This window comes from Labeo rohita, chromosome 11 (genome assembly GCF_022985175.1).
Source record: "Labeo rohita strain BAU-BD-2019 chromosome 11, IGBB_LRoh.1.0, whole genome shotgun sequence".
NCBI classification, from domain to species: Eukaryota; Metazoa; Chordata; class Actinopteri; order Cypriniformes; family Cyprinidae; genus Labeo; species Labeo rohita.
Window position 1 is genome coordinate 13525169 of NC_066879.1, and position 16544 is coordinate 13541712.

At 31.9% G+C, this 16544-nt stretch overlaps 1 protein-coding gene across 1 annotated transcript; it reads left to right on the forward strand.

The window, feature by feature from the left end:
- Positions 1 to 1588: 1588 nt before the first annotated feature.
- On the forward strand, positions 1589 to 15937 carry clcn4 (chloride channel, voltage-sensitive 4). Its single transcript, XM_051123213.1, has 12 exons — positions 1589 to 1741; positions 4026 to 4180; positions 4257 to 4356; positions 4446 to 4633; positions 6261 to 6383; positions 6478 to 6684; positions 6779 to 6859; positions 9120 to 9665; positions 11196 to 11382; positions 11476 to 11871; positions 12255 to 12471; positions 15259 to 15937. The coding sequence occupies exons 1-12, from the start codon at positions 1726 to 1728 to the stop codon at positions 15347 to 15349; spliced, it is 2307 nt and encodes a 768-aa protein (XP_050979170.1). The 5' UTR covers positions 1589 to 1725; the 3' UTR covers positions 15350 to 15937.
- The last annotated feature ends 607 nt before the right edge of the window (positions 15938 to 16544 follow it).

Below are 16544 nucleotides of genomic sequence, written 5' to 3' on the forward strand. Positions count from 1 at the left end.
AGGACTTTGTTGCGAGTTTACGAATCATATGATTCAGATTGGAATCTGGTGTGGGTTCACGAATCATTTGATTCAGATCGGACTTCAGTGCGGATTCGTAAATCATTTGATTCAGATTGGAATCTGGTGTGGGTTCGCGAATCATTTGATTCAGATCAGGACTTCAGTGCGGATTCGTAAATCATTTGATTCAGATCAGGACTTCAGTGCGTGTTCACAAATCATTTGATTCAGATCAGGACTTCAGTGCGTGTTCACAAATCATTTGATTCAGATCAGGACTTCGGTGCGTGTTCACAAATCATTTGATTCAGATTGGAATCTGGTGTGGGTTCACAAATCATTTGATTCAGATCAGGACTTCAGTGCGTGTTCACAAATCATTTGATTCAGATCAGGACTTCGGTGCGTGTTCACAAATCATTTGATTCAGATCGGACTTCAGTGTGTGTTCACAAATCAGTTGATTCAGATCAGGACTTCAGTGCGGGTTCGCGAATCATTTGATTCAGATTGGAATCTGGTGTGGGTTCACAAATCATTTGATTCAGATCAGGACTTCAGTGCGGGTTCGTAAATCATTTGATTCAGATCAGGACTTCGGTGCGTGTTCACGAATCATTTGATTCAGATCAGGACTTCGGTGCATGTTCACAAATCATTTGATTCAGATCAGGACTTGTGTGGGAGTTTGTGAATCATTTGATTCAGATTGGGACTTTGTTGTGGGTTTGCAAATCATTTAATTCAGATCATGACTTCGGAGCGGGTTCACAAATCTTTTTTTCAGAATTTTTTTATTTATTTATTTTTTTAGTAAACAGTTTATTTTTTTAGTAAACAGTAGAAAACATTATCAGACCATTAAAGCAGTACAGTTATACAAAGCACACAAAGTTTTTTGTTGCCCGCCATTATGTGCCCACCAATGCCAAAATCAAAGCTACCTTTTTTTTTTTTTTTTTTTTTTAAATATTCAATGCCACAAGGACAGTATTACATAGTCACTTTATTGGCTGCCAGACAAAAAGTTATGTATATTTCAGTGTTTTCAAATCATTATATGTTTTAGTACTTTTTTGTGTTTAGCTCGTTCCAGATGGTTCATGTGTAATTTATTATGTAAGTATTTATAACCTTTAGTTTGCAAAGAGTCCTAATAAAACAAATAATTGTCTAATGTACTGTTCTTCACATTGCAAAATGTCATTCTGAAAAGAAAAAACACATTAAAATTCTCTATCACACACCCCAGTTTTCTAGCTTTCAAAAGATTTCGGTAGTTTGTTTTTCTAAAAACAGATAATTTAATTTTGTGAAAATTTGTGTAAATTAAATTGGGATATTACTGCTTTCACCACTGATATCTGTCACGTGTCTCTGTTCCTTTTCTCAGCGTGTATCAGGATTGACCAATTAGAGTCATTTGTGATGGCCCGCTTTTCACATTGATTACACGAGCCGTTTTTCATCTCCGTTCGAATAGATTATCATTTCCACTGCACAATATGTCAGAAAACGTCCTTAGATTGTGATGCAGCTCAACAGGATTTTCAAGCGCTTGTTTTCCGTCTCTGCGCAGACGTCGCGCCGCGCTGACGTTCATGCGTGCCCTGACGTCATCACTGTATGTCGCCGTCCTGCCGCATCAGTTTATTCTGATGTTATGATGGATAAACACTACAAATCATCACTGCATCTATAATTTATTACACTAACAGCGATATGGCGGAGGCAGAGGGTGAGATTTGTCACATACCAGTGTGTTTGTTTGTGTCAGTCATCGTGCACCTGCTCTGTGCGGCGCTCGTGTTATTTAGGGTTAATTTGAGCGCATTTTATGTCTTTAATGTGTTTGGGTTCATTCACGCATTGTGTTTTAACATGTTTGTGCAGCACAGATAGAAATACACGTGTGAAATCTGACCTGAGTCATATTTCTGTAAGGCCTCTGCGTGCGTCCGTTTCTGTTGTGTTTTTTTTAATATTATTGTTATAAATAAATACAGCTAAACACCAACTACAATATATTACAATTAAAAGATGGTACAAAGAATAGACTATGGTACTACTGTTTCTGAACATGCACCATGGTATTATGTGTGTGTGTATATATATATATATATATATATATGTATGTTTAAAAATATAAAATATATTACATTTATTTATATTAAATATATATACAAAATATATAAATGTATTTTTATTATTATTTTTTTTATTTATATATTTTTATCTTTTTTATTTTTTATTAGTATTAATTTATTTTTATTTTATTTTTTGTAATTCTGTATTTTACATTTTGTTTAAAAGGTGTTTCATGTAAGTTGAGGTGCTCATTTAAAATGTTTTAAAGCTTGAAATTAGATAAAAATGTAAAAATAAAAATGAATTTATTGGAAAAATATTTGTTAAAAATTATATGTATATGAGTATGTGAATATATTTAGAATTTTTATTTTAAATATATTTTTAATAGATGTTAAAAGTGATAGAAATGTGAAGCGGTGCATGATATTGAAATATCATGTTTTCTGTATTTTTTTTCAGCTTGAATACTGCTTACAAGCTTGAATTTAGTTTTAAACTAAATTAAAAAAAAAAAAAAAAAAAATCTAATAACCCCTAAAAATAAAGTTATTATTATTACTGTTATTATAATTTTTAAATATGCTTTAATGTTTAAAAATAAAGAAATTAAGGCAGTCTTAAGTATTAGTTCTGTCACTTTATAGCTGCGCTGTAAAATTATTATTATTATATTATTTTACTTAGGCATTAGATTGTCTGTTTTACAGTGAAATATTACAGTTTCTTATTTAGTGTAATATTTTATTTAATAATAATTATTAGTATTATTAAATAAATGTGCTTAAATGTTTGAAAATATAAAAATTAAATTAAAAATGAGTATTGTAATTGTAATTAATACGGTTGCTCTGTAAAACAAAAGTATTATATTAAATTTCTTTATAGATTTTGTTTATTTTACTGTAAAATAGTACAATAGTTATAGTTCTGATTTTGATATTTTTATTTAATGCTACTAAAAATAATTAATATTATTTTTTTTTTTCTTGTTATTATTAAATATTATTTAGTGTTTGAAAATAAAGAAATTTAAATGTAAACATTTTTTAAATAAAAAAAACAAATAAAAATAAATCTAATTAAAATCTAAAATAAATCCTAAAAATAAAGTATTCCTATGATATTAAAATATAAGGTTTTCTGAATTTTTTTTTCCAGCTTGAATGCTGATTACAAGCTTGAGTTTAGTTTTAAACAAAATTAAAAAATAAATAAATAAATAAATAAAATGTAAAGAAAAATTAAAATTAATCTAATAAAACCCCTTAAAAAAGTTATTGACATCGTTATTATAAATTTTTAATAAGGTTTAATGTTTAAAAATAAAGAAATTAAGTCAGTCTTAAATATGAGTTCTCTCATTTTATAGCTGCGCTGCAGAATTATTATTATTATATTATTTTACTTAGGCATTAGATTGTCTATTTTACAGTGAATTTTTACAATTTCTTATTTAGTTTAATATTTTATTTAATAGTAATTATTAGTATTAATAAATATGCTTAAATGTTTAAAAATAAAGAAATTAACAGTCTTCAAAATGAGTATTGTAATTGTAATTAATACGGTTGCTCTGTAAAACAAAAGTATTATATTAAATTTCTTTATAGATTTTGTTTATTTTACTGTGAAATATTACAATAGTTATAGTTCTGATTTTTATATTTTTATTTAATGCTACTAAAAATAATTAATATTATTTATTTATTACTAAATGATTTAATGTTTGAAAAAAAAAATTAAATACATGTAAACATTTTTTAAACAAAAAAAAGTACAATATAGAAATAAATTGTTACTACTGTATGTTAATGTTTTTTCATATTTTCAGTTTTTAATGGATTTTTCAGCATGTTCCTCCTTTAATAGTGTTCAAAAGCATCCCAGCATGCAACAATATATTTACTGACAATCTTTTTTATTCTTGTCAGGCATCAGCAGTGCCACTCCTACAGAGGAGATGAACGGCGCCGGGAACCTGATGGACTTCTTGGACGAGCCGTTCCCAGACGTCGGCACTTACGAGGACTTTCACACCATCGACTGGCTGAGAGAGAAATCCAGAGACACCGACAGACACCGGAAGGTGAACCGGACCGTCTGACGCCGATATGGTGCATTTGAATCATTAGTACAGCGGTTTATTGTGTGTGTCTTTGCAGATCACCAGTAAGAGTAAAGAGTCCATCTGGGAGTTCATTAAGAGTTTGCTGGACGCCTGGTCAGGATGGCTGGTGATGCTGCTGATTGGCCTGCTGTCAGGTGCAGAGACACGCCCACTCATGACATCACTGGCCAAAGACACGCCCATTAATGACAACACTGTAACGTGTCGCTCTGGTTTCGCACAGGAACGCTGGCTGGAGTGATCGATCTGGCTGTTGATTGGATGACGGATCTGAAGGAAGGCGTGTGTTTGTCTGCGCTCTGGTACAGTCATGAGCAGTGCTGCTGGACGTCCAATGAAACCACCTTCGCCGACAGAGACAAATGTCCTCAGTGGCAGAAATGGGCTGAACTGATGACAGGATACACGGAGGTACAGCACAGAGTGATTAACAAGTTAAAACTGGTTTTAAACCTGTTTTTTACCTTGATGTGATGTTGTTGTTTTTTTAATTTTTGAAAATGAAGAAATTAAGAATTTCTGATTTTATTAATGACTACATTTAGTTTATTTCTAGTAATTTTGCGTAATATTTTTATTTAGTATTTACAGTAATACTGTTAATAATAACAACAACAATTATTATTGTTATTATATTTATTATTATTAATGTTTAAAAATAAATAAATTAAAGCAGTCTTAAATATTAGTATTGTTCATTTTATTAAATTTTATTCAAATTAAAATGTGAAAATAAAAAAGTCTTAAACAGTATTGTCATTTTATAGTTACACTGTAAAATAAAATTATTATTAATTTTCTTAAAAGATTTTGTTTATTTTACAGTACTTTTATATTACAATACTAATATTTCTTATTTTGTTTAATATTTTAATGTAATAATAATAATAATAATAATAATAATTATTATTATTATTAAATATGGTTTAATTGTTGAAAATAAAGAAATTAAGGCAGTCTAAAATATGTGCTGTTAGCACTGTAAAATAAAATTTATTTTTTCTTTTACTAGATTTTGTTTATTTTACAGTGAAATATTACAACAGTAATACTTCTTTTTTTGTTAAATATCTAATTATTTAATATTAATATTATTTAATATTTATTTAATAATAATAATAAATTCGAATATTAATAATAATTATTGTGTATTATTACTATTATTATTATTATTAATATTACTAAATATGGTTTAATGTATTAAAATAAAGGGATTAAGGCAGTCTTAAATATTATTGTAATTGTAATCGCACTGTAAAAAAATATTACAGTAAAATATATAGTAGTACTAGTAGTATAATAGTAGTACTTATTTTGTTGAATATCAAATTATTTAGTATAATATTTATTCAATCATAATAATAATAATTATTATTATTATTATTATTATTATTTTTGCTATTAGTATTAGTAATATTATTAAATGTATAAATAAGTTTTAAAATAAAGAATTTAATAAAGAAATTAATAAAGAAGAAATTAAGGCAGTCTTAAATATTATTGTAATTTTGCACTGTAAAATAAAAATCTATTTTTTCTTCATTACTAGATTTAGTTTATTTTACAGTGAAATATTACAATAGTAATATTTCTTATTTTGTTTAATATTTAATTTAGTTTCATATTTATTTAATTATAATGATTATTATTAATAAATATGGTTTAATGTTTGAAAATAAAGAAATTAAGACAGTCTTAAATATTATTGTAATTTATCACTGTAAAATAAAATGATATCTTTTCTTAATTACTAGATTTTGTTTATTTTCTAGTGAAATATTGCAAAAGTAATATTTCTTATTTTGTTTAATATTTAATTGTTTAGTTTAATGTTTAACAACAATAATAATAATAATAATAATAACACTAAAAATAATTAGTTATTATTATTATTATTGTAGTTATATATATAATTATTTTGGCTAAATCACAGAATTAGCTATTATAAAAATCACAGTTTGATTTTCCCCTCATAGCATGCAGTTCTAGTTTGTCATTCTCTACACTCTCTGATATCTGTGTGTGTTTCTGTGATCAGGGCGCAGGCGTGTATGTGCTGAACTACTTCCTGTACGTGTTGTGGGCGCTCTTCTTCTCCTTCCTGGCCGTGTCTCTGGTGCGAGTGTTTGCTCCGTACGCCTGCGGATCAGGAATACCAGAGGTGCAGAAGCAAACCTTAGAGAACAATCTACAGATGAGCTGTGATATAATTGTCCAAGAGGACTGAGTTTGTGAGTCTGTGTGTGTTGTTCCAGATAAAGACGATCCTGAGCGGCTTCATCATCCGCGGGTATCTGGGCAAGTGGACGCTGCTCATAAAGACGGTGACGCTGGTGCTGGCCGTGTCGTCTGGCCTCAGTCTGGGGAAGGAAGGGCCGCTCGTGCACGTCGCCTGCTGCTGCGGAAACCTGTTCTGCAGCCTCTTCTCCAAATACAGCAAGAACGAGGGCAAACGCAGAGAGGTGCGCACATCTGCATGCTGGAGGAGACCAGACTGATGTAAGACAGAGTTCAAAAGAATTTTCTGAAATCATCTTCTGCATATGTTTGTTTCAGGTTTTGTCGGCAGCTGCGGCCGCAGGAGTGTCGGTTGCGTTCGGAGCTCCAATCGGAGGAGTTCTGTTCAGTCTGGAGGAGGTGCAAACACACACACACTTTTCCTTTTCAATATTTCTGTTTTGATATCATACACACCTGTCTGTACTTTTTAAATTATTTTATATATTTATGCTTAATGTGCATATATATTTATACATGATTTATAATGAACAAATGAATGAATCAGCTCTTTGAATTAAATTGAGTCAATGATTCAATGACTCATTCATAAAGACAGTCATTTGCTTCCTTTCTGAATGAATCAGGCATTTGAATGAGTTGAGTGAGTCAGTGATTCAGTAACTGATTCGTAAAGACAGTCACTTGCTTTGTTTCTGAATGAATCAGTTGGTTGAACCAATTGAGTGAGTCAGTGATTCAGTGAGTCATTCATAAAAAGAAACACACTTGCTTAGTTTCTGAATGAATCAGCTGTTTGAATTAATTAAATGAGTCAATGATTCAGTAACTTATTCATAAAGACAGTCACTTGCTTTGTTACTGAATGAATCACCGGTTTGAACAAATCAAGTGAGCCAATGATTCAGTGACTCATTCAAAACAACAGTCACTTTCTTCCTTTCTGAATGAATCAGCCATTTGAATGAGTTGAGTTAATGATTCAGTAATTTGTTCATAAAAAGTCACTTGCTTTGTTTCTGAATGAATCAGACATTTGAATGAATTGAATGAGTTAATGATTCAGTGACTCATTCATAAAGACAGTCACTTGCTTTGTTACTGAATGAATCACCGGTTTGAACAAATCAAGTGAGCCAATGATTCAATGACTCATTCAAAATGACAGTCGCTTTCTTCCTTTCTGAATGAATCAGCCGTTTAAATGAATTGAGTTAATGATTCAGTAATTTGTTCATAAAGGGTCACTTGCTTTATTTCTGAATAAATTAGCCATTTGAGTGATTGAATGAGTCAGTGATTCAGTAACTCATTCATAAAAACAGTCACTTGCTTTGTTATTGAATGAATCACCAGTTTGAACAAATCAAGTGAGTCAATGATTCAGTGACTCATTCATAAACACAGTCACTTACTTTGTTACCAAATTAATCAGCCATTTGAATGAATCAAGTGAGTCAATGATTCAGTGACTTGTTCATAAAAAGAAACGCACTTGCATAGTTTCTGAATGAATCAGCTGTTTGAATGAATTGAGTGAGTTATTGATTCAGTGATTTGTTCATAAAAAGTCATTTGCTTTGTTTCTTGAATGAATCAGCCATTTGAATTAATCAAATGAGTTAGTTATTCAATGACTCGTTCATAAAAACAGTCACTTGCTAAGTTTATGAATGAATCAGCCGTTTGAATGAATCAAGTTAACCAATAATTCAGTAATTTTTTTTTTTTCAAAAAGATAGTCACTTAATTAGTTTCTAAATGAATCAGTCGTTTGAATAAATTGAGTGAGTCAATGATTCAGTGACTCTTCATAAAGAAACTCTCTTGCTTAGTTTCTGAATGAATCAGTCGTTTGAATAAATTGAGTGAGTCAGTGATTCAGTGACTCTTCATAAAGAATCTCTTGCTTAGTTTCTGAATGAATCAGTCGTTTGAATAAATTGAGTGAGTCAATGATTCAGTGACTCTTCATAAAGAAACTCTCTTGCTTAGTTTCTGAATGAATCAGTCGTTTGAATAAATTGAGTGAGTCAATGATTCAGTGACTCTTCATAAAGAAACTCTCTTGCTTAGTTTCTGAATGAATCAGTCGTTTGAATAAATTGAGTGAGTCAATGATTCAGTGACTCTTCATAAAGAAACTCTCTTGCTTAGTTTCTGAAAGAATCAGTCGTTTGAATAAATTGAGTGAGTCAATGATTCAGTGACTCTTCATAAAGAAACTCTCTTGCTTAGTTTCTGAATGAATCAGTCGTTTGAATAAATTGAGTGAGTCAATGATTCAGTGACTCTTCATAAAGAAACTCTCTTGCTTAGTTTCTAAATTAATCAGTCGTTTGAATAAATTGAGTGAGTCAATGATTCAGTGACTCTTCATAAAGAAACTCTCTTGCTTAGTTTCTAAATGAATCAGTCGTTTGAATAAATTGAGTGAGTCAATGATTCAGTGACTCTTCATAAAGAAACTCTCTTGCTTAGTTTCTGAATGAATCAGCTGTGTGAATGAATCAAATGTGTTTCAAATGATATTTTTGTTTCTCAATAAATCAGCTATTTGAATGAATTGGTTGAATGAATGACTCACTCATATCATGTAGTCAGATTAAACATTTGAATCTCTTGACAGCCCTAATCTAAATATCATGTGTGTCTGCAGGTGAGTTATTATTTCCCTCTGAAGACGTTATGGCGGTCGTTCTTCGCGGCGCTGGTGGCGGCCTTCACGCTGCGCTCCATCAACCCGTTCGGCAACAACCGTCTGGTTCTGTTCTACGTGGAGTATCACACGCCGTGGTACATGGCGGAGCTGGTGCCGTTCATCCTGCTGGGCGTGTTCGGGGGGCTCTGGGGGACGCTCTTCATCCGCTGCAACATCGCCTGGTGCCGGCGGCGCAAGACCACGCTTCTGGGCAAGTACCCGGTGCTGGAGGTGATCGTGGTGACGGGAATCACGGCGGTGCTGGCCTACCCCAACCCGTACACGCGCCGCAGCACCAGCGAACTGATCTCGGAACTGTTCAACGACTGCGGCGCGCTCGAGTCCTCGCAGCTCTGCGATTACATCAACAACCCCAACATGACCCGACCCGTGGACGACATCCCCGACAGACCCGCCGGCCCCGGCGTCTACAGCGCCCTCTGGCAGCTCGCGCTGGCGCTCATCTTCAAGATCGTTATTACCATCTTCACATTCGGCATGAAGGTGAGAACGACCATGTTCTCATGTATTTTAGTATTACTGATATGGTATTATAGTATTTATTAACTTTTTGAATTAGCTGTTATTTCTATATTTTGGTTTTATTTTTAGTTTCAATAATTTTGTTATTATTTTAGTGTTATTTTATGTTATTTTTATTTTGTTATTTTTATGTTATTATATTTTATTTTAGTTGAATTATTTTTAAGGTTTAAAGAAAAATACTGTCAAAAAACAGTTTAATGCACATTTAATGCATATTTATTTTGATCTCACTTATTTTTATTTTTTTATATTATGTAATTTATTTTATTTTTTACTTTTATTTTCAGCGTTTTTTAAATAATTATTTTAAATTTAATCTCAATATTAATGATCTCATTTTTATTTTATATACGTTAAATATTAAATAAATATATAAAGAAAAATACTGTTAAAAAACAGTTCAATTAATGCATATTTATTTTGATCTCACATATTTTTATTTACTATTTTTATATTATGTATTTGAATGTGCATATATTTTTAAAAGGAGAAAATTCATTAACATTTTTTTCTTTTACTTTTACATTTCAATTCTTTTTAGTTTAATTTTAGTTTTTATTTCAGTATTAATGATCTCATTTATTTTTTTTAAATTGGTAATAATAATAATATGGTATATGTTGTATAATATATGTTGTATAATATTAAAATATTTATAATATTATTTTATTTTAAGTAGTTTCCAAGGAAACCTTTCTAATTTTAATATATCAAAATATTTATACTAATATTTAATATTTTTATATTATATATTTCAATCCAAGGAAACCTTTCTACTTTGAATTTATATTTTAAGTAAAATAAATACTGTTAAAAAACAGTTCAAATGATGCATATTTATTTTAATCTCACTTATTTTTATTTATTATTTTTATATTATGTATTTGAATCTGCATACATATTTTTATAATAAATTTTATTATTTAACTTTTATAATTCTTATAATTAATAATTCTTTTACATTTTTATTTTAGCATTAATGATCTCATTTATTTTTATTTCATTTTTAATAATACATATATTAATTAATTAATTTATTTTAGTTTGTTTCTTCATAACATTAATTACACTAATTCTGTAAAAAAAACAGTTGGATTATATTAAAGAGAAAAAACTGTTAAAAGTATATTAATTTTTATCTTATTAATTGTATTTCATTATTTTTATATTATGTGTTTAAATGTGCATTTATATATTATTAATATTATGTATTTTCTACATTTTTTTTCAGGTAAATTATATTTAAAGTTAAAAGAAAATTAAAAATTTTTCATCTAATATTTATAATTTATTTAGCTTATATATAGTTTTATTTCAAGAGAAGAAACAGGCATAATTATTCAGTTTCTGCATTTTTATTCTGCATTGTTTCCTGCAAATATACATATGATTTTAAGTTAATATTTTATTCATTTATTTGACATCGGCACAGACGTTTGTAATATAGATCCATGGCTAAATGTCATAAATTGTCATAATTCTCCTCAGATCCCGTCAGGTCTGTTCATCCCCAGTATGGCGGTGGGCGCCATCGCCGGCCGTATCGTAGGCATCGCGGTGGAGCAGATGGCGTATCATCATCACGACTGGATCATCTTTAAGAACTGGTGTCGTCCGGGTGCAGACTGTGTCACTCCGGGTCTCTATGCCATGGTCGGCGCCGCTGCGTGTTTAGGTAAGACGCTCCAGAATCCCTTCAGATCAATTAGAATGAGAGAAAGCTTTGCTGATGTAGATTATAAACTTTTTCTGAACGTGTCTGAATCAGGCGGCGTGACGCGTATGACGGTCTCTCTGGTGGTCATCATGTTCGAGCTGACGGGCGGTCTGGAGTACATCGTTCCTCTGATGGCGGCCGCCGTCACCAGCAAATGGGTGGCCGACGCTTTCGGTAAGGAGGGCATTTACGAAGCTCACATCCAGCTCAACGGCTACCCGTACCTGGACCAGGACGAGTTCACGCACCGCACGCTGGCCACCGACGTGATGCGGCCGCGCCGAAACGAGCCGCCGCTGGCCGTCCTCACGCAGGACAGCACTACAGTGGAGGACGTGGAGACGCTCATCAAAGACACAGACTACAACGGCTTTCCTGTGGTCGTCTCGCGCGAGTCCGAGAGACTCATCGGCTTCGTGCAGAGACGCGATCTCATCCTGGCCATCAGTAAGACACACACGCTATTTAACTAACATTAACTTTGGCTTGAATCAGTATATTAGAATGATTTCTGAAGGATCATGTGACACTGAAGACTGAGTAATGATGCTGAAAATTCAGCTTTGATCACAGAAATAAATTACATTTTTATAGATATTTACATAGAAAACAGCTGTTTTACATTATAATAATATTTCACAATTTTTACTGTATTTTTGATCAAATAAATGCAGCAAATCAGAATGATTTCTGAAGGATCATGTGACATTGAAGACTGAGTAATGAAGACTGAGTAAAATACATTAGCATAATTGCAAGTATGTTGTAAATATTCAGTCCAGGTATGAAACACTGTATAATGTTAACAACTGTGACTGTGTGTTTGTCAGAGAATGCGCGTCAGAAGCAGGACGGGGTTGTGAGTAACTCCGTGGTGTATTTCACCGAAGATGCTCCGCAGCTTCCCGCCTCGAACCCTCAGCCGCTCAAACTCAGACGCATCCTGAACCTCAGTCCCTTCACCGTCACCGACCACACGCCCATGGAGACGGTGGTGGACATCTTCCGCAAGCTGGGTCTGCGCCAGTGTCTGGTCACAAGAAGCGGGTAAGAACCTAAATAACGGTCTGTTTAGACGACTAAAGATGATCAAAATGGCATATAATGGGATCTGAGGCGGTTCAATTAACGTACCTGTTTAATATTTAGTTTAAGCGAGAGGTGGCCAATGAGATCTCGTTTTAGTGCCATGTTAAAAAAAAAAACCTTAAGATTACAAGTTGTAATATTTCGAGAATAAAGTCGAAATACTATGAGAACAAAGTCGAAATGTAATGAGAAATGTTTTGAGAATAAAGTCAAAGCGTTACGAGAATAAATTCGAAACGTTACGAGAATAAAGTCGAAATGTAATGAGAAATGTTTTGAGAATAAAGTCGAAACGTTACGAGAATAAAGTCGAAGCGTTACGCGAATGAAGTCGAAGTGTTACGCGCGTAAAGACGAAATGTTACGAGAATAAAGTCGAAATGTAATGAGAAATGTTTCGAGAATAAAGTCGAAGCGTTACGAGAATAAAGTTGAAATGTTATGCGAATAAAGTCGAAGCGTTACGCGAATAAAAGCGAAGCGTTACGCGAATAAAAGCGAAGCGTTACGTGAATAAAAGCGAAGCGTTACGCAAATAAAGTCGAAGCGTTGCACGAATAAACACGAAATGTTCCGAGAATAAAGTCGAAGCGTTACGAGAATAAAGTCGAAACGTTACGAGAATAAAGTCGAAATGTAATGAGAAATGTTTCGAGAATAAAGTCAAAGCGTTACGAGAATAAAGTCGAAACATTACGCGAATAAAGTCGAAGTGTTATGCGAATAAAGATGAAACGTTACAAGAATAAAGTCGAAATGTAATGAGAAATGTTTCGAGAATAAAGTCGAAGCGTTACGAGAATAAAAGCGAAGCGTTACGCGAATAAAAGCGAAGCGTTACGCAAATAAAGTCGAAGCGTTGCACGAATAAAAGCGAAGCGTTACGCAAATAAAGTCGAAGCGTTACGCGAATAAAAGCGAAGCGTTACGTGAATAAAAGCGAAGCGTTACGCAAATAAAGTCGAAGCGTTGCACGAATAAAGACGAAATGTTCCGAGAATAAAGTCGAAGCGTTACGAGAATAAAGTCGAAACGTTACGAGAATAAAGTCGAAATGTAATGAGAAATGTTTCGAGAATAAAGTCAAAGCGTTACGAGAATAAAGTCGAAACATTACGCGAATAAAGTCGAAGTGTTATGCGAATAAAGACGAAACGTTACGAGAATAAAGTCGAAATGTAATGAGAAATGTTTCGAGAATAAAGTCGAAGCGTTACGAGAATAAAGTTAAAATTTTATGCGAATAAAGTCGAAGCGTTACGCGAATAAAGGCGAAGCGTTACGCGAATAAAAGCGAAACGTTACGCAAATAAAGTCGAAGCGTTGCACGAATAAAGACGAAATGTTCCGAGAATAAAGTCGAAGCGTTACGAGAATAAAGTCGAAACGTTACGAGAATAAAGTCGAAATGTAATGAGAAATGTTTCGAGAATAAAGTCAAAGCGTTACGAGAATAAAGTTGAAGCGTTACGAGAATAAAGTCGAAGCGTTACAAGAATAAAGTCGAAATGTAATGAGAAATGTTTCGAGAATAAAGTCGAAACATTACGCGAATAAAGTCGAAGCGTTACGCGAATAAAAGCGAAGCGTTACGCGAATAAAGTCGGTGTTACGAGAATAAAGTCGAAACGTTACGAGAATAAAGATGAAATGTTACGAGAGAAAATCGAAGCGTTACGCGAATGAAGTCGAAGTGTTACGCGAATAAAGACGAAACGTTACGAGAATAAAGTCGAAATGTAATGAGAAATGTTTTGAGAATAAAGTCGAAACGTTACGAGAATAAAGTCGAATCGGTTCGCGAATGAAGTCGAAGTGTTACGCGAATAAAGAGGAAACGTTACGAGAATAAAGTTGAAATGTAATGAGAAATGTTTCGAGAATAAAGTCGAAGCGTTACGCGAATAAAGTCGAAGCGTTACGCGAATAAAGTCGAAGCGTTACGCGAATAAAGTCGAAGCGTTACGCGAATAAAGTCGAAGCGTTACGCGAATAAAGTCGAAGCGTTACGCGAATAAAAGGGAAGCGTTACGCAAATAAAGTCGAAGCGTTGCACGAATAAAGACGAAATGTTCCGAGAATAAAGTCGAAGCATTACAATAATAAAGTCGAAGCGTTACGAGAATAAAGTCGACAAACATTAAAACATTAATTTAGTATATTTTATGTTCATAAATTAAATTATATACACTACTGTTCAAAAGTTATCATTTTTGTTTAGCAAGGACACATTACATTGATCAAAAGACAGTAACAACATGTAAAATATAAAATATTTCTATTTCAAATAAATGCTGTTTTTTTTACTTTCTATTCATCTGTAAATCCTTAAAGATAAAATGTATCACATTTTCACAAAATTATTGGGCACAACTGTTTTCGACATTGATAATAATCAGAAATGTTTCTTGAGCAGCAAATCAGCATATTAGAATGATTTCTAAAGTCATGTGACATTGAAGACTAAAGTAATGATCTTTGATCACAGAAATAAATTACATTTTAAGAGATATTCATATAAAAAGTGCTGGTTTGAATTCTAAAAATATTTCACAATTTTTACAGTATTCTTGAGCAAATAAACACAGCCTTGCTGAGCAGAAGAAAATGAACTGAAAATGAGTCAAACGGATGTGATTAAAAAATCCCTTTCTAAAGAACGAGTCGTGTCTAATCTGCTAATCAGAGGTTTGGTTAAACTACTGGTGACTAAAACATCTACTCTCTCTCTTTATCTTGCATCAGACGTTTGCTGGGAATCATTACTAAGAAGGATGTTCTGCGACACATGGCGCAAATGATGAACCAGGATCCCGAATCAATCATGTTCAACTAGCGGCGCTGTGACGCACGGACTCAAGCTGTACATACCGCACAATGTCTGATCTGATACTAAACACTAAAACGTCGCCAAAAGCAGAGTGTTTTTTTTTATTTGACTGCTGTTTTGCCATATTTATGTTTTATGTGCATTACTTTAAGCCGTGATGATCAGCTGTTAAACATGATGAAAATAAGGGCGAATGACAGGTTTTACTGTGTTTTTGAAATTAAAGCTGCTGTCATTTCATCGGTACGTCAGTTTTTTGTGAGTTTATTATATTTGTTTATTAAATGCAAAACGTCACAATGAAAAAAATAATCCAGAATACTAATCTGTTGTATGATAGTGAGTTAGCGACACTTTCATCCAACGCTAGACTTGTGGGAATCATTTCAGTTTGTTATTATTTATTAATTTAATGTGAATGTTAGTTTTGATCTACCACAATGATTTTTTTGCTGTTGTATTGAAATGTGAATATTGTCCTTGTAAACTAAACACTGCATCTCTGTTACAGATATTAATGTTCATCCGCTACTCCAGTTCAGCACATAAAACTGAGGGTATGTTATAATAATAAAAAATATTATTATTAAATAATGAAGTATTTTTATTGCATTATTTCATAGATTTAAGTCATAAAATATTTCCTGAAAGTACAATGCAATCTCAAAAGATAAAACTTGATTTTAGTGTTTTTTGTATGAAATATTATGATGTATTATTGCATAATTTTAAAATATATACAGCTTGAAAGATAAAACTTAAAAAACAGTGAGTTGTATTTTTCTATTAAATAATATTAAATGTTATGTATTATTGCATTTTTTTTTAGATTATTAGATTATTTCTATTTCTGTATTTTCTTTGATTCATACATTTATTTTTTAGAAAGTACAATTAAAATTATAAACAGTTCAAAAAAAATTTTTTTTTTTTTGAAGTTGTATTTTTCTATGAAATATTATTTAATATATATTATATATTATTGATATGAAATATTAATACTTAATAATGACATTGTTGCTTTGTTTTAATAAATGTAGTTATTTAATTCATTAAATATTTTATATCAAGGTAAAATGAAAATTATATACAGCTCAAAAGATAAAACTTGAGTTTAATGTTTTTTTTTTGTATGAAATATTATTAGTAAATAACGATGTATTACTGAATTATTTTATTAGAGTTAATTATTTAATTCATA